Source organism: Corvus hawaiiensis, chromosome 26, assembly GCF_020740725.1.
Source record: "Corvus hawaiiensis isolate bCorHaw1 chromosome 26, bCorHaw1.pri.cur, whole genome shotgun sequence".
NCBI lineage: Eukaryota > Metazoa > Chordata > Aves > Passeriformes > Corvidae > Corvus > Corvus hawaiiensis.
In genome coordinates, this window is record NC_063238.1 from 21,250,672 (window position 1) to 21,273,721 (window position 23,050).

Here is a 23,050-nt window from a genome sequence, read left to right on the forward strand (position 1 = left end):
ACCCTCCTCAGTACATTGCAGACAATGGTTACATGATTGCTGCTTCTCAGGGCCCGTGATGTCAGTGGGATGGATACTGCAGTAACCTGTTTTAAGATCCAGAATTTTTTCTGTGAATGAAACAAGCTAGTCCATGACCAAGCAATTCAAGTAAACTCCCTCTCTGGGAAGGAGTCCAGGTTTCTCCCTCTGTCACTTAGTGTTTCATTCACTCATATCTTTGCCAAAACCACGGAATTCAAGGACTAAGCGTAAATTTCCTGTCAATTCCTGTCCAAGTCATTGCTGTTGACATCCCGACTCACTGAAGAGGAAGATATTATCTACCTCTGTCAACAAATATCATTCTTCTTGCAGTTCCTAGGGCAGGACCAACCTCTTCATCTGTAAGGTCAGAGTTATGTAAAGTTGGGAAGGATATTTAACACATTACTCTAACATGACGTACACAGGAAAAAACAGTACAGCCAGCTAAGGCCAACCACGAAGCCTGGTTTCCCCAGATTCTCCCATCACAAAAACCATATAAACATTTGGCACTTTCGCTAGCACTGTGCACCAACATGTTGACGGTTTGCTCATCTGAACTGTCCATAAATTAATTTCTCCACAAGTTTCTTAGTGATAGATCTTGTATCTACCTACCATCCAGGTTGTCTGTTTTATATGTGCAGATTACTCTTGCATTAACTCAAAACAACACATTTACAAGGAAGCAAAGAATCTGCTTTTGTTTTGAGATTCACAGAATATTCTGCATTGGAATGGACGTAAGAGTCCAACTCCTGAGTAAATGACCCATTGGGGGGATTGCACCCACAACCTTGGTGTTATTGTACCATGCTCTAACCAACTGAGCTAACTTCAGAAAGATTACTGTATTCAGATCAAATGTCAAATTTAGCCACTTTTTGCTTGAGCAAAGCCATCACTTTCCTTCCCTCCTGCCATCTGCCAATGCATATTTCTTCTTGTGTAAGTATTGCAATATTACAGTAACAGTCACCATAACAGTGCTAATGATATCACTAATAATAATTATCTTGAACTAATATAGTGCCTTTCTTCTGGGGATCACACTGTGCTTTAAAATAATCAATGCAGACATCTCCCCTGGAGCTTCTATTTGAGTGGAAGAAGCTTAGATCCCTGCCTAGCCAGCTCCTCTCTCAGGGCATTGCTTCTTTGGTGGATTGCTCTCCATCTAAGCAATAAGGCTTCATCCGGAGCTGAATGAGCTAACAAGCTAGAGGGGGTACCCTAGTCATTGGTACAATGAGACCTGCTAAGAGCTGAGCACAAATTTGCTGCTTTCTGCACCCAAGGTTTGACCAACTTGATGCATAACAGATGGTGGGACAGCTCAAGAAGAAATATGCAACTGCAAAAAGATCTCAAGGCAAGTGGCATAAGGCATAAGGGGAAGGAGGGGAATGCTTTAGATGGAGGAGGAACAAAAGAGTCAAATCATGGTTTGTATGCTTAGATTTGTTCCTCCAACTGATAAAAATGGATCTGTCAAGAAGAGGAAGAGTCAGTCTGCAAACAAGCTAGTGATATTCCAGTAACACTGTGAGATTTGACAAGTGGAGTAAGTCATTCCACTTCTTCAAACAACCAGTTTTATCACTGGATCTATCTCTCATCTTCATTAATTACTATTGAAATTGCAGTCAGTAATCCATTTACCATAGAACAAGCAGGAAACAGAGTATTCAAAGTAAGATGAATCAGTGCTTTAACTAGCCCAAACATGACAGGCAAAGCTTGCTGCCGTCACTGGTGATTCCCCAAGAAAAGCATTTATGTAACTGTACGTTATGCATAATTACACAGTGATGGGCATCCTGCTTACACACCAGGTCTATTTGTTCTCTGCGTTGTTCATAATGTCCCATGTCTCATAAAAGCAGTTATACAGACTGATAGAGGTGCCAGTAAAATTAATCATTTCAAATGGGGCTGTTCAACTCAGACAACTCCAGGCTTGGAGAGCATCAGTTCTGGAAATGAAGTCAAAGCCTGGCAATGCTGACTGTGATTGAAGAAAAGCTCAGGAAATAGAACTGTCCTTCCTAGAGGAACCACACTTCTCTGTAACAAACTGCCTGGCTCATGTTTCCTCTTCGGAAAATTACAGCTGGGATTTTCAGAGTTGCTTCAGAGTCAAGAATCTGCATCCCAGATGGAAGTTGCACCCTACTATAATAGCCAAGTATAGTCCCATTCACTTTTTTTGCTGCTGTCTAGGAAAGCCTAGCAGACAAGCAGTAGCTTGGTAATAGCTAATCTGCCTGGTTGGAGTGTTTTGCCTGTGTTGGAGTCTGTTTCTACTCACTCCAGTGAAAAGCAGCACCAGCTGCAGAGGGCTGCTTCAGTCCAAGATGTTTTAATAACACTAGATGCAGCTTTTGAGAAGGGATCTAGTGTCTGCTTAGTGTTTGGGCTATGACTTGTATTACTGATTTATAATCTTCAAGTATCAGGCCAAACTGCTTCCTGCTTAAAGTTGGAAAGCCATCAAAAGCAGTGATACTGCCCTTTCTTCTGCCAGCTGTAACATGGTTAGACAAGAATGTAGGGGGGTAAGGGTGCTGGTTGCAATGTTGGGATGGAAGATGTGCCTGACTAGCGTATTTAGTAAGTCACTAAGACAAATTAAGGATCACATTGCTCCACTTCTCTGAAAAATACTTATATAAAAAAGGCCAACACAGTATTCCAAGAGCAATTTTCTAGATGTAATCAGTCATGCCTGCTGATGTCAGTACCAGGGATAGGGTTTCAGTGATTCCAGTCACGATAGCCCTGCCCTTCAGGGACAACACAGTGCCTGAAAAGAGACCTGAATTCTAGTGCTTGTTTTGCACCAGCTGAAGTGTTTGCTAAGCCATCATCAGCACCTGTGTGATGACACCAACTCTCTGTCATCACTCAAGGTGTGTTACCGGGGATGCCACTGGAAGCTGGGGAATGTGCTGTTCCTGGTCAAGCAGCTGATGGACGGTGAGGCAAGGGACGAGGCTGCCTTCCCATGTTGGCATGGCAGGCTCTATGGGGACCAGCACCTTCACCCTCAGAAATGCAGCCCAAGCAGCTGGGCTCCAGAGACAAAAGCGCCTCCAGACTCTGAAATCTGCAGGGGATGTTTAAAAACCCAAACGGTATAAAACCCAAGGAGAGCAAGAAAGGGCAAATACAGCTTTGACCAATCATAGAGAAAACAAGCATAGCTCTGACCCAGCAGAAGTGACAGTGAAATCAAAGATGTGGGCTGAAAGGGTTGTCGTCATTAACAATATAAAAAGCCAAATTGCAGCTTAGTAAGAGCTGACCAATATACTAGGTGGCAAAGTGTGAGTCAAAGGAAGTGCAGAGCTGTGAGTCACCCACCTCAAAGGGCTTTATCCTTGGATAGAAGTCAAAGAGACAGATCAGGGAGAAAAAAGGAGTGTAGGAAAGGACAGAGACAATAGCAGACCACTGGGCCTTCTCACAGAGCAGAGGCTACTTGCAGGGCAAGAAGGCTATCGGCCAGTTATGCTCCCTTACTGTTATTTCTGGCCAGGTACTCAATACTCTGCATGTTTCACAAATACAGGGGTCAGCCTCCTGCTCTGGGGAACTTCACCTGCAGCACAAACAAGAACTAGAGCAAGAGCAGAAAGAGGAAGGTGGTACAGAAAGCAAGTCACATCACTAAGGGTGTATGTTTGTGTGTGTTTTAATGAACAAACAAATACCAAGATTTTTCTTCTGTAGTCCATTTGCCTCGACTTTATTAGTGATATAGTGCTCTGCAGGCACTTGGGCTGAAGGAGCAATACAGCAATTAGCTGACGTGGCTTGGTCTTACGAAGTAAGATGAAAAGCAAGAAACTGAAAGAGAAAATTACAGGTCAGATAAAGGCAAATGTGATAAGGATCAATGCCATTTAAGAGGGTGAAAACACAAAGAAGGGTGAGGAATTCTTTCAGGTGGGATGGAGAAAAAAAAAGGGATGGAGAAGATGATGAGATGGTTAGAAGGAAGGAGAAGAGAAAGTGTCCAGGATGAGAGGCTGTAGAGCACACACATCTAAACATTGGGTGACATGAGTTAGTTCTAGATTACAGGGAAGCACCAGGAGTGACAGGAAGAAGCAAAGAAAATGAATATGCAGGATCTCATGCTGCTTCAAGGACAGTAAATACAGGAGGCAGGGTAGAAAGAACAGGAAGATGGTCACAGCAATCACATCTGTAGTGTCTTCTGTCTGTGGAGGAGTGCTGTGTAAAGAAATTCCAAAGGCCTCAGGAGAAATCAAAACATAGATTTACCACCAGAGGATTCAAGCTAAGAGAGAACAGAGCCAAAGCATGCTTCCATGTCCCCAACTCAGTTTCAGAGTGCAAATCTAAATCAGCTCCTTTGATTTAATGTGTATTTTCCATGTTTTACAAGCAGATGACAATAGAACCTGGCTCACTTATATCCTATGCAAGGCAGGCAGGAGCTGAAGCAATCAAAACCACTGGAAGCTGTGCTGAAATAAGATAGGAAGAGAATTAAATTGGTGGGAAAAAAAATCCCAAAGGTTCTATATGTTTTGTGTAACTTAATTTTATTAGGACTTCTTAGGTCCAGTTTTAAGTAAATCTTCCATATTTTCATTCTCCCTCAATATCCCCCCGCTTATTTCCTGGCAGTCCTCATATCAGGTGGGAGAGCACACCTTTCCAACTTTAAGCAAAATTTTTGTCCCACAAACACTTTTGTAGGCACTATTTTTTTACACTTTGGTAGAAGACATACAGCTTAGGGGAGGGAAGAATTTGAAATAATTAAAATAAGCAAAACCTCTGGATACTGACAATCCAGAACCGTAAGTTAGAAGCCTGAAAATTAACCCTACAAAAGACTGAAATTAGGAGAATGGGTGAAATATCCATAGTCATTACCTGATTATTGAAACATTACATATATTTTTAGGCATGAGACCTTTAACATACAAAAATATAACTTGATTTGTTTACAAAATAAACAACTACATATTTTTTCAAAATTTTGTGTAATGACAAACATGCGCAGTATTAATGCATTATACTAAGGTGTATCTGTGTCTGTCTCCTAAAAACAATCTCTAAAGGAGAGAAAGAATGATTGTTAAACTGGAAAGCATCAGTACCATGAACTTGTAAATAAAAAGGGAAGTTATGTCTGCAGGGCTCAGAAATAATATGTAAACAGAGAACAACTGCCATCATGCAGATATATGATGCATGTTTGTACAGAGAAAGCTTGGAAAAAGAACACAACATCCCTGTATTTATTCACTGTAATGTATTACAGCACAATGTTTAGGGCACATAATCCATCAAATGAAATAACCTTCATATAATATTAGTTACAGAAAACATTTTGGAGGATTGAAGTGTAACAGTATTAACATTTTCAACATTACCTTAACAATCATTTCAGCATATTCATTCTGGAAGAAAGAAACTTGCATGAAAAATGATTTTTGGTTCACCCACCTTCAAATGTGCAATTTTTTTCCTTAGGAAAAAATGAAAATTGAGTGAGCAGGCTGGATTTTTCACTTCTCTTCTAACTGTACAGTTATGCATGTAAATAACTTGATGTGCATTTATAATTTTACTGAAATCAAGGTGTAGCATGATCTACATATTGGAGCATCAGTAGAAAACTGAAGTTGCACAATAAATGCAACAGGGTACACTATAAAACAGCAGGTACAAAGAAGGCTCAAGAAAAACCAACATCTAGAGCACAACTGAGCAATTGTTTATTTTATGTCTGTCCATATACTGATGGTCTGAGCACAAATTTAGAACAATTACTGTTCTTTTCATTGCAATGAATATTGTTGCTTATGCCAGTAACTTAAAAAAACCCCTAAATTAACAAACAAACAAAAAAACCCAGATCAAACCAAATATATTAGAAATGGAATGGATAATTTGTGGATCATTAAGAACATAAGCAACTCCATTCACTATCCAATAAATCAACAACTGCAGAAGCATTTTAGATTTTATTTAAAAATCCAGGAAATTTATAAATCTCATTTTACACTCCAACAGGACACACATATTGGTTTAGTTTCTCCTTGCAGCTGCCAGACAAGTAACCAAATCAGTTTTCTGGCCGTTGACTGCAGGTCAGGAGACATGCAGCCTCCATGAGGCAATTCCCATAAACCTCTTCGATAGAAGAGTTACCAATTCTGTAATCACAGAATCAGTTAGGTTGGAAAAGACCCCTGAGATCATCGAGTCCAATCTCTGACCGAACACCACCCATGTCAACTAGACCCTGGCACAAAGTGGCACGTCCAGTCTTTCCTTAAACACCTCCAGGGATGGTTACTCCACCACCTCCCTGGGCAGCCTGTTCCAATGTCTAATCAGCTTTTCTGTGAAAAAAATCCTCCTGATGTCCAACCTAAACCTTCCGTGGCACAGCTTGAGGCCATGTCCTCTCGTCCTGTTTCTGGTTTCCTGGGAAAGGAGACCGACCCTCCCCTGGCTACAACCTTCTTTCAGGTAGTTGTAGAGAGCAGTAAGGTCACACCCGAGCCTCCTCTTGTCCAAGGTAATTTGGGGCCCCGCGGCCTCTCCGAAGGCGCCCGGTGCCTCTGGAGCGGGGCTGGCCGGCGGGAGCGGCAGGGAACGGCCGCGCTGCCCGGGGAGTGCTGCTTTCGGGGCGGGCGGCGGCAGCGCGGAGCTCTGTGCCCCTGTACGCTCGCTGTGCCCCGGTACTCCCGGCTCCATCGCCGGCCTGTGCCCCTGTACGCTCGCTGTGCCCCGGTACTCCCGGCTCCATCGCCGGCCTGTGCCCCTGTACGCTCGCTGTGCCCCGGTACTCCGGGTACGCCCGCTGTGCCCCTGTACGCTCGCTGTGCCCCGGTACTCCCGGCGCGCCCGCTGTGCCCCTGCACGTTCGCTGCGCCCCGGTGCGCCGCCGCTCCCCTCCGGCCGCCCCCCGCAGCCGCAGTTCCGGCCGTGGGAGGAAGCGCGGGGCCGCTCCGCTCCGCTCCGCTCCGCTCGCCGGGGGATGCGGGAGCACCCCCGCCCCCGCGGGCGGCGGGAGGCGGGCGGCGGCGGCGCGGGCGGGGCGGACGCGTCGCCCCGCAGAGAGCGGCGGGGGGACCCAGCGGCGGGCGGCGAGCACAGGCCGGCGATGGAGGAAGGTGAGGGGTGGCTCCTCAGGCCGCGGAGCCGGAGCCGGGGCCGGGCGGAGGCGGTCGGGGCCAGGCCGCTGGCTCAGGCCGGCATTGAAGTGGCCTCTCCAATGCCGGGACCGCCGCGCACGGACGGAGGTGAAACACTGGGCTGCAGGACACAGGCGGCCTCCCGGGCCCAACCCGCCCCGCAGGCCCCTCGGGCCCCATCCCCGCCCAAGGCAGCCCGTCCTGTGCAGCCCCAAGCGGGAGGCCGGGCCGATGTCTTGGGAACGTGGGATTGGTTTCTCTTCCTTCGCCTGGCATTGTCTCTGGGCAGAGCGCCCGGGACAGCATCTGTGGGCTCCGTGGATGCCTCCGTGAGTGTACTTTCTCTTTGGCATCCTTCCGTATGTTTTAGTCAGCCTTCCCTCTCGTTTCGTTAAGTATTAGAGAGCATCCAGAGAAGGGCTACGAAGATGGTGAAGGGCCTTGAGGGGAAACTGTATGAGGAGCGGCTGTAGTTACTTGGTTCGTTCAGCCTGGAGAAGACTGATGGAGACCTCATCGGAGTCTGCAGCTTGTTCAGGAGGGGAAGAGGAGGGGCAGATACTGATCTCTGTGGTGCCCAGTAACAGGACCCGAGGGAATGGCCTGAAGCTGAGTCAGGGGAGGTTTAGTTTGGTATTAGGATGAGGTTCTTTACCCAGAGGGTGGTTGGGCACTGGAACAGGCTCCCAAGGGAAGTGGTTGCAGCACAAAGCCTGACAGAGTTCAAGAAGCGCTTTGACAGCCCTTTCACGCACATGGTATGATTATTGAGGTGTCCTGTGCAGGGTCAAGAACTGGATTTGGATCATCGTTGTGGGTCCCTTCCAAGTCAGGGTATTCTGCGGTTCTGTTTCACTTTTAGTCCTATTTTTCTCCATGTCTTTTCAGTGCAAACCCCCTTTGTAGGGGTAGGAGGTGGCATTTCGTTTTCTTGAAGAAATCAGCAGAAATGAGACTCTTAATAGGCACCTAGAAAAATGCAAGAGCAAAACAAGCATATGCAACTCTGTCCCGTGGCATATCCCAGCCTCCCAGCTGTTCTCAGCAGGGGTACTTTCTGGGTTGCACATGGTTTCTATGTTTTTAGTAGTCTCCAGTTGCTTGTCCTCCATAACTGTGTCTGTCTTCTCATGAATCTGCAAACCGTTGGTTTACAGAATGTTCTTTGGGGAGGGGTGTTCTACATGAAGGTGATGTGCAATGATCTGGTTCTTTTTAGCTTGACTCACTAGGTTTGTTTGAGAGCTTCTTGTATTAGAAAAGAAGGTGAATCACTGCTCCCTATTCAGTGTGTTTCTGCGCTTCACTAACTAGTAGATGTCTGGCATGTTTGTGTTGGTCATCCGCTTTTCTGGACTGAGGCATCTTCAATTTGCTTCCTCATTCCTTGTATGGGAGCCATTGCACAACTTAGATCACCCTCATGGCTCTTCTCTGGATGTTTCCCAGCTCTATCTTATCCTTCTTTAGATGAGAAGACAAAAATTACAGGCAGTGTTCAATTAGTAGATGAAAAATAGATGAGTATAGTGGCACAAAGTAGAATTAGAATTGAAGTAGTATAAAGCCAGAGTACTTAAAAGCTTTGTTGTGGGATGTGAAGATTGAAACTTCAAGTTTGAAGTTGGATGGGTTTTATGAAGGAGCTGTTTTAAAGTCCAGAGGAAATTGGTGGCTGCAATGTTTCAAGCAATGTTGGACAGTAGGTCAAACAGGAGAGCTAAAAATTCTGGAGTGTGAGTTACAGTTAAACCTTTTCCTCACACTTCCAGAATGACATAAATATTGTGGCATATCCTTAATGTAGTAATTATAAAATACTTTTTGTAATGAATCTTTTTGTATGTAGATTTGCAGTCTGTGAATTAGCATCATTGCCTTTCAGACTGTAAAATAAATGGACCAGAGCTTCATACTGCTGCTGCTCACAAAAAAGTTATCAGAAGCCCAAGAAGCCCTTGGTGTTGTGATATGATCTATGTGGCTGAGCAGACTGGGCTTTTTAATTACATGTTAGACAAATATTCATAAATCTGCTTAGTTCCAGTAGATCCAAAAGTAGATCCAGAAGTTGTATTATATTTACTTTATGAAAGCCTTTGCCATATAAATAATAGGCATCTCAATTTAAAAGCAGTCGACTAGCCCAATTTTTGTATTACACTACTATAGCAGCATAAAACCAGGATCAGAGTAGGATGGAATTGGCACCAGTTTCTCCCAGTGTCTGCATCAACTTATCTAAACTGCTGATTTCCTTCATTGGTGTAGTATGTTCACCAAGGAATAAACCAGTTAGCTTCTAGTTTGGGTTCTGGGTAATCCCAGAGTATGGCCTCAAGAGAATACTACTGTTTTTTCTGAGGAATAAGATAGGAATTGATTTCTGTAGTGTTATATTGTTATTTTAGTTGGGCATATGACATACTTTAATTGAGTCTTTGTCAAATATCTTCCATGGAATTGAGTCAGTAGCAATAACTGGCTGCTACCTGCTACTGTGTGGATTTCTCAGTGTGATTTTAGGTATTGTGTTGCAATAACTCAAATATAAAAATGTCTTCAGGGGCAGCAGACCTGCGACAGAGAAAGAAACAAAACTGCACAGAATCTGACAAAATGGCTCCAGAGGAGAGAAACAAAGAAAACTCAAAGCTGGGAAGGTCGCCAAAATGTAAGCTACAGAATTTTTAGCTGAGTTTTGATTGTCGTTTTCATTATTCTCTTCCATTTTATGGGAAGATATTTGTAGCACAGTAATTTATAACAGACTGACTTTGAATTAGGTTTCTTAATGTTTCAAGAGAAAACAGGCATGTATATTAGAGTTCTTTAATAGTGACATTTTGTGTATTGCAGAGTAAAATGTTAGTCTTGGACTGTTTCAGGCTTGGGGAGGTAGAGGCAGAGGAGTTAAGAAATTTACTGTTGTTACTATTTGCATACAAATAAATATTTTTATTGCTTCTGGAATGATCTTTTGGTTGGAAGCTGAGATACATGAAGTAATGGTACTGAAACAAGAACAGACGAAAAGTCCTTGCAGCCTTTCAAGAAACAGAACAAAAACTAGAAATAATTTTAGGCAAGTGCTCACCAAGCTACCAAAAACTTTTGTGTTAAAAGTACATACTAACTTGAGGGAGCTACAGATGAAGTAGACACCCTTTGAATGAGTTTGGTAAAATTCAGATTCATTCTTTCTCAAATTTAAAAACAGAATGGGAAATAGAATGTCTCAGAAGTTATGTTAAATGTGGTATGCCACCTCTGTCCGTTAATATCTTGAAGAAGTTTGTGGTGTTTTGGGTAGAATCTAGAGTTCCATTTATCTGGAAGAGGCTTTTCCTTCTTGGAATTCATTTGAAAACAAAGCTTACTGGAATGGAGAGAAAATTTGCAGTGCAGTGTGTGAGTATTTTGTCTGAAGGTCCTGTGAAGCAATGATAACAACTGGGAAAGAAAACTACAGGACAGGAGCAGCAAACCGGTTTTCAATGTGTCTGTGCTGCTGATGGTGTGATAATTCTCATGCCAGTAAGTTTGCTTGTTGTTCAGAAATCAGAGTCATGTGTAGGATGTACTGTTTGTTTCTCAATCCTCTGGACTACTTTAGCTTTATCACTGTTCATTTTCAGATATGTTAATCCAGCGTTTTGCAAAGCTTTTCTTTGGCTGTCTCGCGGCTGTCACCAGTGGAATGATGTATGCTGTGTACCTCTCAACATATCACGAACGGAAATTCTGGTTTTCCAGCAGGCAGGTAAAGATAAAGTTGAACTACTGAAACAAAAGCCAAATTGTGTCCTTGAAATCAAATCTGATCCATGTTGAAACTACTTGCAGAATCCCATGTTCTTCTGCCGAGGCCTCTGTCTTTGAAACAGCTTCCTTTTTTTTTTCCTCCTGCTAACAGTCATCTTGGCCTGTCCTGCTTTTTATGTAGCCACCCTTTATCCTTAAAATACTTTTATAAAATATGGAGAAATAACTGAAGCATACTTGGATTGCAGAAGCTAATCAACAGAAAAATGTATTGAGTTTTTTGGGGGGGGGGGGTTGTGTTTGTTTTGGGACTGGGGGGGGTTGTTTTTTGATTGGTTGGTTGGTTGGTTTGGTTTTGTTTTCTTAAGAACTCCATTATTAAGTGAAGTATAGAAAGTTGAATGAAATTCAGGTTTTTGAATATGAAAAGACCCCGTGGATTTTGTGCTGACTTCCGATGTGGATTTGTGTTGCTCTCTTTCCAAGCATGTTTGCTGAGTTGTAGAAAGCATTCTGTACCTGACAGAAATGCTGTGAAGATTCATGTTTTGTGGAGTATTTTGAAGATGTACAGTGAAGTCATAATCATGTGCTGTATTACAAAACTGTTCTATCTGAAAATATATTGTCTTCTCTGGAAAGAGATTGCAGGAGATGAATATATTTTTTTTTTCCTAGGAACTTGAACGAGAAATTACATTTCAGGGTGACAGTGCCATTTATTACTCATTTTATAAAGAACTGCTAAAGGCTCCTTCCTTTGAAAGAGGTACAAAACTCATTTGTTTTTTTAACTTTGAAAAGTCCTGTTCTCTTTGGAGACAGTAAATAAACTCCTGCGGACTGGGGAGACTGATTTTATACTCTTCTGTAGGTATATTGGTCAGATTGATTAAAAACCACATGCTATCCTAACTTTTCAGTACTTTTTAAGAAACAGTTTTTAACTATCCTGTATTCCACCAGATTGCCTTTAATCAATACTCTAGAATGGGGTTAATATTACTCTTAAGTTGCCCTGTATCAAAGTTACCATTGGGTTTGCTTGTGTCACAATAGTGGATTTTCTGCCATGTAAATATAATTTATGTTGAATTTGGGAATGGGAGATGAAAATTACTGTTTTCCATCCTCTGTCGGAAGACAGAACAATTTCTTTCACAAGCTGATCTGCTCCATCCTATCCCTGCCAGAAGTTTTTACTCTTGTCAGCTGTGATGAATAGATGCTGATGAGCACTGAGTGGTGGGGACAGAAAGCAACAGGAAGGAGAACAGGCTGAGCGACAATGATCTCTCCTTCCTTTGCGCTCCTGCTCTTTATCCTGCACTGACTCTGGGGCTCACTGACCCTGGGTCCCTAAACCAAAAGAAAACTAAAGCAGTGAAAAGAAGAAGGAACACTTTCATGCTAGTTCAGGGAGTTCAGAAGAGCACTGCACTAGCATGGGGAAAATGCAAGAACTCAGGAGAGAAGAGGATGAGCTGCCCTATCTCGCAGCAGTCAGCCACTGAATTAGTTCAGTCCCTTTGTGAAACCTCACTGAAGCCAGTAAAACTAAACGTTGTGGTTAGTGTTTTATTGGTTGAACAGTTTCCCAGCTGAATGTAGCACATCAGCAATATCTGAGGTCTTTGGTGCACTTAGTGCCTCATGACCTCTGGGGGTATTGCCCATGCTGTGAATGGATGGATTGCATGCCTCATTCAGGGACACTGTCTCTGCAAACAGGTAGACTCATGTGTCTACAAGGTATTACAGGGCATCCAGTTTTCAAGAGTGTATTACAGCTGTGCTGAACCCAGTTGTAAATCCTCAAAGACCTGGTCTGGCTTACAGAGAACCAGCTGCAGACCATACACCAGATATGCTCAGAGCTGGAAACAGTTGTCTGGTTTGACTGTTGCATTGGTTTTGAGGCTTTTGTTCTCCCCCATATCCTGATTTGGATTGTTTTTGCTCTTCCCTCTATTGTCTGAAGTATTGACAAGTCTTTTCTTTATTTATAACATTTTGGAATCATCTTGGAATGATCCTTCAAGTATGACAGCTTCAATTCCATCTCAACCCCATAGAAAGGCACATTGTGTTTGGTGAATAATTCTTAGAAATCTCAGAAATGCAGAGCTGAAAGGGGTGATGAGGCCATCATACCTGACCTCTTTCTGGAGACGGGTTTAATACATCCTTCTCATCCCTATTAGATCTCTCTTCCTGTGAAGGTGGTCTATGGGCAAGTAGTTTCAGGACTGCATCGGTATGTTACTGAAAAGACTGTGCTTTAGATGATTAGTTTTGGGCCTTCTATTTAAGGACTAGATGAAAAAAGGTAATAACTTTCTATCTATCTCAGTAGGGTGGAATGACATCTAACACGGAAATTTCTTTTTCCTTTAAAACTAGGTGTGATGAATCAGTCAGTAGCTGTAATGATCAAATTTCTTTCCCCCTACCTTTGAATGTAGTTTCGCCTCTTTTAGGAACAGCAATAGTAAGTGATTCCAAGAATAATATTTTTTTTGTCTGTAGGTGTTTATGAGTTGACACACAACAATAGGACAGTATCACTGAAGACCATAAATGCTGTCCAGCAAATGACTTTGTACCCAGAGTTGATTGCCAGTGTTTTATATCAAGCATCTGGTAGTGAAGTATGTGCATTTCTCCTACTTTCTGTGTTTTCATTATGGATGTGTGTGTGTGTGTATGAGACATTCTGTGCTGTATACAATGAACACATACATTTTTTGTTGAATGAGTTGAGCTAAGGCTGTCACCAGGTCCAGGTTCTCCTCAATTCTGATCAGTCTCTGGCACAGGATTTTGGGGGTTTGATGCTAACCACTAACCTTTTCTGTTATTCTTTGCATCTACAGACTGCTTAGAAATGTCAGGAGTATCTGTGCTATCCATTAAAAACAGGAAAGTTAACTCCTTTTATAGTGCAGAGGTCTGTTACAGTGGTACCTGTCTGCCCATTCTAATAGGGAAGAACACTTCTGTAGATTAACCTTTTGTCAGTTTCCATTCTACTCAGGCTTTGTTCTGCTTATGCTGCATACTTGTGTCCTCTCTCATTATCTTTCCTTTTTTATTATTTACTGGTTTTGGAACCATTTTTGCCACATCTTTAGTTCTTTGAGTTCCTCCCTTTTATAACTTCTTCTAGTAGTCCTGTGAACTTTATATCCCACTGCAGCATAGATTTATTAAATCTCACGCATACAGTGTTCGAGCTAAAGCAAATACAAAAATCATGACACTAGCAAGCTGAGTCCTGAAGTGTGCACGTAATTTACACTGCTTTGTTCTTCCTGAGCCCCAAATAAAAGCATGCCCAGTACTTTTCTAGAATAGGAGGCGTCTCTTACCTGTTTGTAAAGCACCTAGCACATTGTTAGCAATAACAAATAGTAAATAGTAATAATTTCCAGCTTCAGCTCAGTTGCCACTATGTCTCTTCGTTTTTATTTGTAATTTCAGGAAGTTATTGAACCAGTGTATTTCTACATTGGTATAGTTTTTGGACTGCAGGGAATTTATGTGACTGCATTGTTTGTAACCAGTTGGGTTATGAGTGGGACTTGGCTGGCAGGAATGCTGACTGTAGCATGGTTCATTATTAACAGGTAAGAAAAACATCTTTATACAATCTAGTTTGTCAATAAGACATTTTAAAATATTAATGGTTTGAAATTATTTTAATTAGTGGATTGAAATGCTTTTATTAAGCTTTGTGTTCTCGCTGTGAGAGCAAAATCTTATGGTGAATAGAAAATACTTCCAAGAGATTCATTGAGTCTCATGATGATTTTATTAATGGAAAGGCCTCCTGTTGTCCAAACCATCCACATTACCAGTTGAACTGACTTTATGTATGTGTGTGAATACAGGAGTATTCACACACAATTTCGTTTTTCAAAAATATTCCTCAGAAGGTTTGGTTTTGTGCTGGTGAAGGATGAAAACAAATGTCCAAAACAGCTGTAAAACAGAACTGCACTCTGTGGCCAGCTCTAAATATTGTGACAGTTATCCTGTGGCATAGAAGGAAATGATCAAGTGCATTTTTCTTTTAAAGAGTATTTGATTTTTTTAATCTTCTTTTTGGAGTGCGTTTTTCTGCAAAGTGGAATTTTCTTAGATGATCTTAATATCAAGATTTTTTTATTTTAAAACAATTCACTTGGAATTCCCCTTCCCCTTATGAAGCACCACATAATAGGTGCTTCATAATAATAGGGAGCCTCATTTGGGCAATGAAAACGTATGTTCATGCTCCTGGTTTGTCACCATGGCACTCTGGGGCTTTCTGTGAACTTGAGAGCACTTGAAATAAAACAACTATGGAGGAGCAAAATGTTAGAGATATACCTTTAAAGTTGAACTGTTGGGAAGCATCTTCCAGGAGTGTGAAGTCACCATGACTGAATCTGTGACTAGTAGCTAAAAATACTGTTCATCAAGCTGGTGTGAACAGTGGAAAGTAGGAAAAATGGTGAATAAATCTGTAATTTTTTTCAACAGTGAATAGGATTAAACAGTGTCAACAAAGTGAAAGGTTTAGTAGTTAAAAAAGCTCTGAATATGCCTCTGTAAGAGGCTTCAGAGGAAAAAATGAAAGGTGGTGCTTTTAAATATCTAAATGATAAAGAAGCTTGAGGCTCCTTTTTAAAGGCATAGTAGACACAAAGAAGACTACGTACCTCTGAGACTGATGCCTTTGATCACATTTGAAAGTGTGGCTTGTGCTTCTGAGTCACTTTAGCACTTTAAAAAACTTTCACCTACACCTCTAATTGTGTGGATACTGTCAAGTCATTCCATGAGAAAACCCTGCATGCTCCCCATCCGTCTTTAATCTCTTGGTTTGCTGGGCAGAATTTTTCCCTGTAGACAAAATATTTGCTGCTGCTGCTGCTGCTGCTGTGAGGGAGCACCAGTTTGTATCCTAAGTATGTTGTGCTCGACTACCTAAATCACTTGCTTAAAACATACTGTATGAGAACTGAAAGGAATCTTTTCTCTCAGCTGTGAGCTGATTTTCATTGCAATGTGGAAAGCTGCTGCCAAGGCAGCAGTTCTCTGCCTGGGGACATAAGAGCATTTAGCACTGCTCCTGGCCAAAGAAAGCTCCCTTGTCCCAGTGCAGGTTGGCAGAAGCTGTGACTCTCAGTGTGAGGCAGGTCAGAAAAGGATCCAGGCAGATGCTTTTTGGCTTCAGTCCTATAAATGCCACCTAATATAGAAACCTGCTAAATAGATGAGTAAAGATTGGGCCTTCCATGCTGTTACTAAATTTGTGAACTGTATCAGCAGCAAAATTGTGTCAGTGTTACTTTGCACCAAAAACTGAAATAGTTTGCTTGCAAGGCCACGTTTACAATTAGAAGTGACGTTTAGGCTTTCCTTGGTATTTTTGTTCCATAAATATTTTAATATTCTTGTTTCTTTGTAATTTTTTCTAGGACAGATACAACAAGAATTGATTACTCCATACCATCAAGAGAAAATTGGGCTTTGCCGTATTTTGCATGTCAAGTAGCAGCTCTCACAGGCTATTTGAAAAAAAACCTAAACTGTTCTGCTGAGGTAAAGCAAAAGTAGTTTCTTAATAAAGAGCTGCTGGTAAAACTGTACTCTACGGTAGTTACTTCTGCTGTTGTTGCCCTTCTGGGCAGAAAACAGTAGATGTTTTGTTTGTTCTTTTCAAAAGAGCCAGATGGATTTCACCTAGGCATGTGCAGTTTTTGCTAAGCAACTTGTGCCCTACCTTGTTATGCCCCCAGGAGGGTTCAGAGGGAGCAGTGTTGTAATGGGCCATGTGCTGCTTTTTTTCAATAAACTGATGCAGAATTTTTCTTATGTAAACTGTTTTTCTTGAAGTAGTTGGTGGTTACTTCCTTACCCTGTCTCTTTCTCAAAAATTTTCCTTCTGGTTGGCTTTAAATGTTTTTGAATATTTCAGGAATTACTTTCTTCCATTTGAAAGTTAAGCATGTCTGAAGTCAGTATTTTAATTATTTCCCAAAATAATGATTAATTTCCATAATTTATATTTTAATGACCTCTCAGTTACTTGGTGACAGACGTGCATAAGTACAAAATTAATGCTTTTACTTTTCTTTTTTTCTTCTAGAAGTTTTGTTATCTTTTGGTGAATGCCTCAACATACACCTTCATCATGATGTGGGAATACAGTCATTATCTCCTGTTTGTCCAGGCTGTTTCTCTTTTCCTGCTAGACAGCTTTGCCCTAGCACAGACAGAGAAGGTATTGGAACTTTTCAACCTATTGATAGCTGAGGACTTACAGGCAGCCTCTGAGGTGCCTGCCATTCACACCGCTCAGGAGCTCCAAAGGGCACAAGACTGAGTGATGAGTGTCTTGCAGCCTGGGCCCAGCTGAAGTGCATGTCATATCCATCAGAAGAATAAAATAACTTTCAACTGAGTCTCTTTTGGACTGCTGTGTTTAGGATTGAAGCTAAACAAAGCTTCTGAGACCTGAAACATCCTTGGAGAGCTAAAGCACTGATGAATGATGCTCCTCCGTTTTGGCTTAGCTGCCTCATCTTGTCTTTCTCCTATTCACATCAGGGTGGGCAGACCAAAGAAGTGCTCTGTTGGCTCTATGCAGTTAAAAGGCTCATTTTCACCCTCAATGGCCTGTCCTGCACTGATTTGCCAATAAATAGACTAGACAGATGTTGAAGGCTAATTGATTTTTCAATACAAGAAAGTATTTAAATTTATTCTGCAGAATGGTTCTTAGAAATGTTGCAGCAATAAGGCGTTTTTATTCTGCCTGTTGCAGTGGAATATACGCTCCTGTGTACATGTGTGCCTTCTGGTTTTATTAGATATCAAACTGCATGCAATTCTAATTCTTCACCTCTTCTTTCAGTTGCTTTTTATTCTGTTCCTCAGCAGTGGGAAATGTTTGATCTATTGTAGTTCAAAGCAGGGAATATAAGGGAGAAAATGGGTGTTCTGGTAAAAGTCTGAAGAATCAAGCATCAGGGTTTATAAGATCTGCTTATCAAATAATAAATAACAAGTATCGATAACAGTCTGAGTATTCTTGAGACAGATTAATGAACAAGTTATTTTGAGGGCAAGGAAAGCACCTGTTTGCAGCAGGGAGCTCTGTCACAAATTGTGTGTTCTTACTGGTGCCTTGTGGTTACTGCTTTGTGCTCTATCACAGTGAGGTGTTACTGAATGGGGAGACCTGGTAAAATGCTCCTGCTTCTGCTATTTTTACAGAATTCTTATGAAGTAATTGTCCACTAGTTACTGAGGCTGACCAGGATCATTTTCATGTGCAATACTTTCCAGAGTCAAATGGTACCCTGCTAGACTCATGAGTGGAAGGATCGAGTTCCATTAATCCCCTGATTAACAGAGGAATGAGTGAGCTATCTACTGCTCTAAAAAGCAGGATTTATATCCACTGTATTTTTATTTTATTGTTTTTTTTTTCTTCAACAGGTGCATGAGGTATACAGAATCTACCTGTTTTCTCTCATTGTGGGGTACCTTCTGCAGTTTGAAAATTCTGCCTTACTAGTGTCACCATTACTGAGTCTTGTAGTGGCTTTAATGCTCTCCAAATCCCTTCAGGTAACTGGACTTTCTTCTAACCCTGAGTGTAGTTTTAAAATTTAAACTGAACTTCAAATGATACAGCATTCTTTAAATATTTTTGCAGATGAATATGAAGAAAAGTACATTTGTGTCAAGATTGCTGAAAATAATGTATACTTATTTGGTACTTACAGTAGCAGTGACACTAAACTTCTTATTAAAGGTAAGATTCCTCTGTAAAAGTGCTTTTAATTGTCAGAATCTAAATCAAAAGTTTCAGATATATCTTGAAAAAATCTTCTGAAGTGATGTGTATCTTATTGATATGATAGTTCATAGCTTAATTCATAGTAAGTATGAGTACTAAAAATTGAGTAATTTTGTAGCAATGCAAACAGCTTGGTCTTGTTGGGGTTCTGGTCTTTTGGGTTGAAATAGCGTAGAAATACTCTTTAAAAGACATTTTATCTGTTTTATAAACACAGGGTTTGTTATAATTTGGATGGCCTCTTGTCGCTAACCTATGACACCTCTACAGACTAGTCTAAATATTAAAACAATATTCTTGTGTGGCAGCACAATAGCCAGGAACAAGGATGAGTAGTCTTAGAGTAGATACTAATTTTCAATTAAATTTCAAGTAGAACAAGGGAACAGAGGCTTTCACTTTGTGTAGGGGTCAGATAAGAGTTGAGATTACACAGTGGGATTTTAGCCTGGTCTTGTATTTTGGTTAGCAATTCTCTCTTGCTGGCCTTTTACACATATTATTGTGCTTTTCTTCTATGTCTCAAACTCACCATCATTATTTTAATAAACAGTATTAACTTAAAAGTAAAGAAACTACTGAACCCTAGATGGTTTGAAGGAATGTTTATATATTATTATTTTCTTGTGCCATTCAGACTGACTAGTCTTGCTGTATCTCCAGGAAAATAAAATCTAACCTTGAAAAATATGAGTTGAATTACAGTTATGAGTAAGTTACAGAACTTGAGGCAGCTCAGATAATCTGTGTGAAGATTACAAATGTTCATGACTTTTGCTCAGCTGCAGTCCTATTTTCTAGTGGAGTCAAGTGCAACATTCTTATGCTTGCTGGGAAATAATTCTGTGTCTGTTTTTCATGATCCTTTTTACACTGCTCAGTAGTCTTTTGACAACTTATTGGCAGCTTTTCACTTGCCCTCCTGTTGTGGTATGGCAGTGGAATGAAGGGAATAATATTCTCAAGGAAACCCTAAATATAGATTTATTGAAGATTTACAATACTATACCAGTACCTTAATTGACACACTTAGTCCATTTTGTTAGCTTTAACTAAATCTTGAATAGTTGATTGTTACCTGACATTTTGTAATCTGAATGACTATGTGAAAGCTGCTTCCAGCATTTTGTATGATTTTTCTCTGCTTAATTAATTTTCAGATGTTTGTTCCTCATAAAGAAAATGAGCATTTGCTGAAGTTCATCGAAGTAAAACTTGGTTTAAACACAACTAAGTAAGTGTATTTGAACTCTTTACACCTCCCAAGATATCCAGACTTTTGAAACTGCTCTGAGAAGTGCATCATTTCAGTGGCTTGTGAGAATTTTATAGAGGAGCTAGGGAAATAGTTTAGTTATTTGTTGTCTGGTTTTAAGATTGAAGTAAAAAAAATGTGCACATACAGAATTTACTTAGGGTATTGAGGTTTCCGAGGCACTTCAGTATTTTTCATGCCTTGGGGTGAAAGCATTTCATGTATTTTTGTTTTCTTGTGATGTTGAAGACTGAAAACTTTCTGTACCCTGTCTAGTGTTTCTAATAAGACTTGAAAGCAAAGATAATAGGGTAAAGGTGGCAGTACTAGCTTTTTATAGCGTGGAAAAGAAGGCTCTGGAAAGAGTCATGAATTATTGATGCTATCTCAAAAAAGGCTTGGGTTGTGGGTACCCCCAAATCCCCCTGTATGTTTTGGAAGAAATTAGGACAAGGGACATCTTAAAAGTCAGAGGGAATTGTTGTGATTCTAAGAAAAAACATTAGTATCCGTAAAAGAGTTGGATGTTGGACTACAAGAAAACGTCGTGGCAACAGATTTTCTGGAAAACTTCCAATGAAGTGTTAGTAAGGACTGACACGCCTCCTGGACCCAAGCCAAGACTTGCAATTCTGTGCAGGAATTGGAACTCTCTTCTAAGAACTGCATCTCTCTTAGAAAAAACTACTTTACAGCCTTTCAAGGGAACAAGTGGAAAATGACATCACACCCAACTAAAACTGTTGGGGAACTTTTGGAAGACAAGATGTAGAGACGTTGACTAAGATGCATTGTTTAACACACACACAGACCCATTCTTAAGTGTTTTGCAAGAAAAGAAAGGACTCCTGGTCAGGATTTCAGTTCATTCAGCTCCCAGGTATTAACAGATTTCCCTTTTTTTCTCCCTGGGGACTTGCTACACGTCACTTTTCAAGCTGTCAGACTCTGCAATGAAGCCAGAGATTGAGACAAACTGGGTGCCTGTACGCCTGGGATATTGTGTAACTGGGTATTGGAATTATGATTTGCAGCACAAGAGCTTCAAGATCTGTCTTTTAAGGCCAGCTTGGACATGCCCAGCTGTTAATCTTTAAACTGATTCTGTCTGAAAGACGTTCAGTCCTCTAGTCTTCTCTTGGGAGAAAATGAAAAGAGGGAGGAAAGCAAAACAAAGTAAGACAAGAATGCATTCACAGCACCACATGCTGCACCAGTTCCAGTTGAGAATACACACTGACAGTGCTTGGCAGAATGTATAATCTTCCTGCTTGTTAACTGAGAAAGAAGAATGATCAAGTGGCTTCGGCTGCAGAACTAGAATTTCAGCATTAAGGATTTTATTCCTGGCAGTGCCTCAGGCTTCTTTGTGATCTCAGATGACCACTTTCCCTTCTTCATCTCCTTCTTTGGAATGAGGACAAGCATACCTTCTTGCATCAGTATCTCTAAAATCTTAATCCACTGTGACAACTAAGTGCTTTGTGGTCCCCATAATGGAGTTATATGGGAGGTTGGGCTTTTGTGGTATAAAGGAGTTGTAGTCTGCTCTCTTCAGATCACAAATACTTTTTGGGAATATAAGCTTTTGACAGTTACTTTAAAGAGTATTTGCAAAGCAGTTTAGCAGTTTCAAATGATAAAAAGATAACTTTTCAAAGATGAATTTCAAGTAATCTCCCATGACATGAATAGGTTAAACTGTGATTGTTTTGTGCTGGGTTGTTGTTTTTTTCCCTAATCTATGGGATATTGTTATTGTTTTTAATGGAATGTTTTTGCCTTACTAGGAATTTTACAATGAATTGGCTCCTTTGTCAAGAATCTCTTCAGGCACCTTCCCAAGACTTTTTTTTGCGACTAACACAGTCATCACTGTTGCCTTTTTATATTTTAGTATTAATTATCTGCCTTTTTTCTGTAACTCAGGTCATTTTTAGGAGAATTTGGTAAGTAACTTGTTTATATGAAAAATAAGTTAAAAATAAGAGGCTCCTGGATGCCTCAGGGAGTGGTCGTCATATTTGTTGCTCCAAAGTCTGTTGTACCATTGAGCTTTTCAGGGTGTGAGCACCAGTGGGAAGGCCCACCAGAGCCTCCTAAAAAAAAGTCCTTTAGTGAGGAGCTTCGTGAGCATCCCTCCTGTCAGGACAGGGAGTTGTCATTGGTTTGTTTCCCCGCAGGTGCAATTCCTGCAGAGCTCTGGCTAATGTATGCTGGTGTGTTTATGTCTCTTCCCATTGACAGAGAAAGATGTTATACCTTTAATTCTCCTTCCAACAGCAAAGTTATCTAATTGATGCTAGAATTTTTTTTTCTGTTTTGGATTTGGGGTTTTTGGTCTGGTTTTTTTTTCAAGTTTACGTGTTGAGACAGATGAGATGGGTGGAGGTGAGAGGATTTTGGATTTCCAATGCTTCACTGTTTGTTTTATAAAACCTTTGTTTACTGTGATAAGGTCCATTAGCCTTTGCTGCTTGGAACAGAGCTGAAGTAAAACTGACTCAATTATTTTTAGTTTCACAGTGATTCACAGTTCCCTTGAGAGAAGGGGTAGTGGAACTGTCTTTATAAAAAGAGTAAGAATAGCAACACTGTAGATCCTGGCATAACTTGTCTTGGAAACTCAGTGGTTAGGAAATTATCTCTTCCTGGTAGAAGATGAATGGTGTAACTGCTCAGATATTAGAACAAATTTCTCACTTGTCTGCAGCAAAAATCAATAGGTTTATTTCAAGGATGAAGGCTTCTAACAGGTAAAGGTTATGTTGCTATGAATGAAAATGTTTGTCAGGTTGGATGTGTGATAGTATATTTAAAACAATGGAGCAAACTTCTGATTGTTTTCTAGTGGTTGAAATAACTACTTTTTACTTTGTAATGAGCAGTGACTACACTGTGTCCAACACCTTTTTAAAGAAAAACTTAAAATAAACCTTCTCTCCCTCTTTTTTT

General features: G+C 40.8%; 1 protein-coding gene and 1 long non-coding RNA gene across 4 annotated transcripts in view; one reads left to right on the plus strand and one right to left on the minus strand.

Moving 5' to 3' along the window:
* Nucleotides 1-3,708: 3,708 nt before the first annotated feature.
* Nucleotides 3,709-6,965, minus strand: LOC125316858. The gene is made up of 2 exons (XR_007199879.1): nt 6,540-6,965; nt 3,709-5,539 (listed from the first exon to the last, which is right to left on the minus strand). It is a non-coding gene; the product is annotated as an uncharacterized LOC125316858 (long non-coding RNA).
* A 57-nt stretch (nt 6,966-7,022) lies between these two features.
* The window catches only part of DPY19L4 (dpy-19 like 4), a 32,599-nt gene continuing 16,571 nt past the window's right edge, over nt 7,023-23,050 (plus strand). For all 3 annotated transcript variants that reach the window (XR_007199878.1, XM_048286198.1, XM_048286197.1), the window contains exons 1-12: nt 7,023-7,196; nt 9,784-9,891; nt 10,856-10,980; nt 11,661-11,751; nt 13,512-13,633; nt 14,466-14,611; nt 16,451-16,574; nt 17,122-17,256; nt 18,477-18,608; nt 18,697-18,795; nt 20,001-20,074; nt 21,886-22,044. Coding sequence is in view for 2 of the 3 variants with exons in the window: in XM_048286198.1 (XP_048142155.1) it covers nt 7,061-7,196; nt 9,784-9,891; nt 10,856-10,980; nt 11,661-11,751; nt 13,512-13,633; nt 14,466-14,611; nt 16,451-16,574; nt 17,122-17,256; nt 18,477-18,608; nt 18,697-18,795; nt 20,001-20,074; nt 21,886-22,044 (1,451 nt within the window). In the remaining variant the exon portion in view is untranslated. The remainder of the gene's footprint in view (nt 7,197-9,783; nt 9,892-10,855; nt 10,981-11,660; nt 11,752-13,511; nt 13,634-14,465; nt 14,612-16,450; nt 16,575-17,121; nt 17,257-18,476; nt 18,609-18,696; nt 18,796-20,000; nt 20,075-21,885; nt 22,045-23,050) is intronic.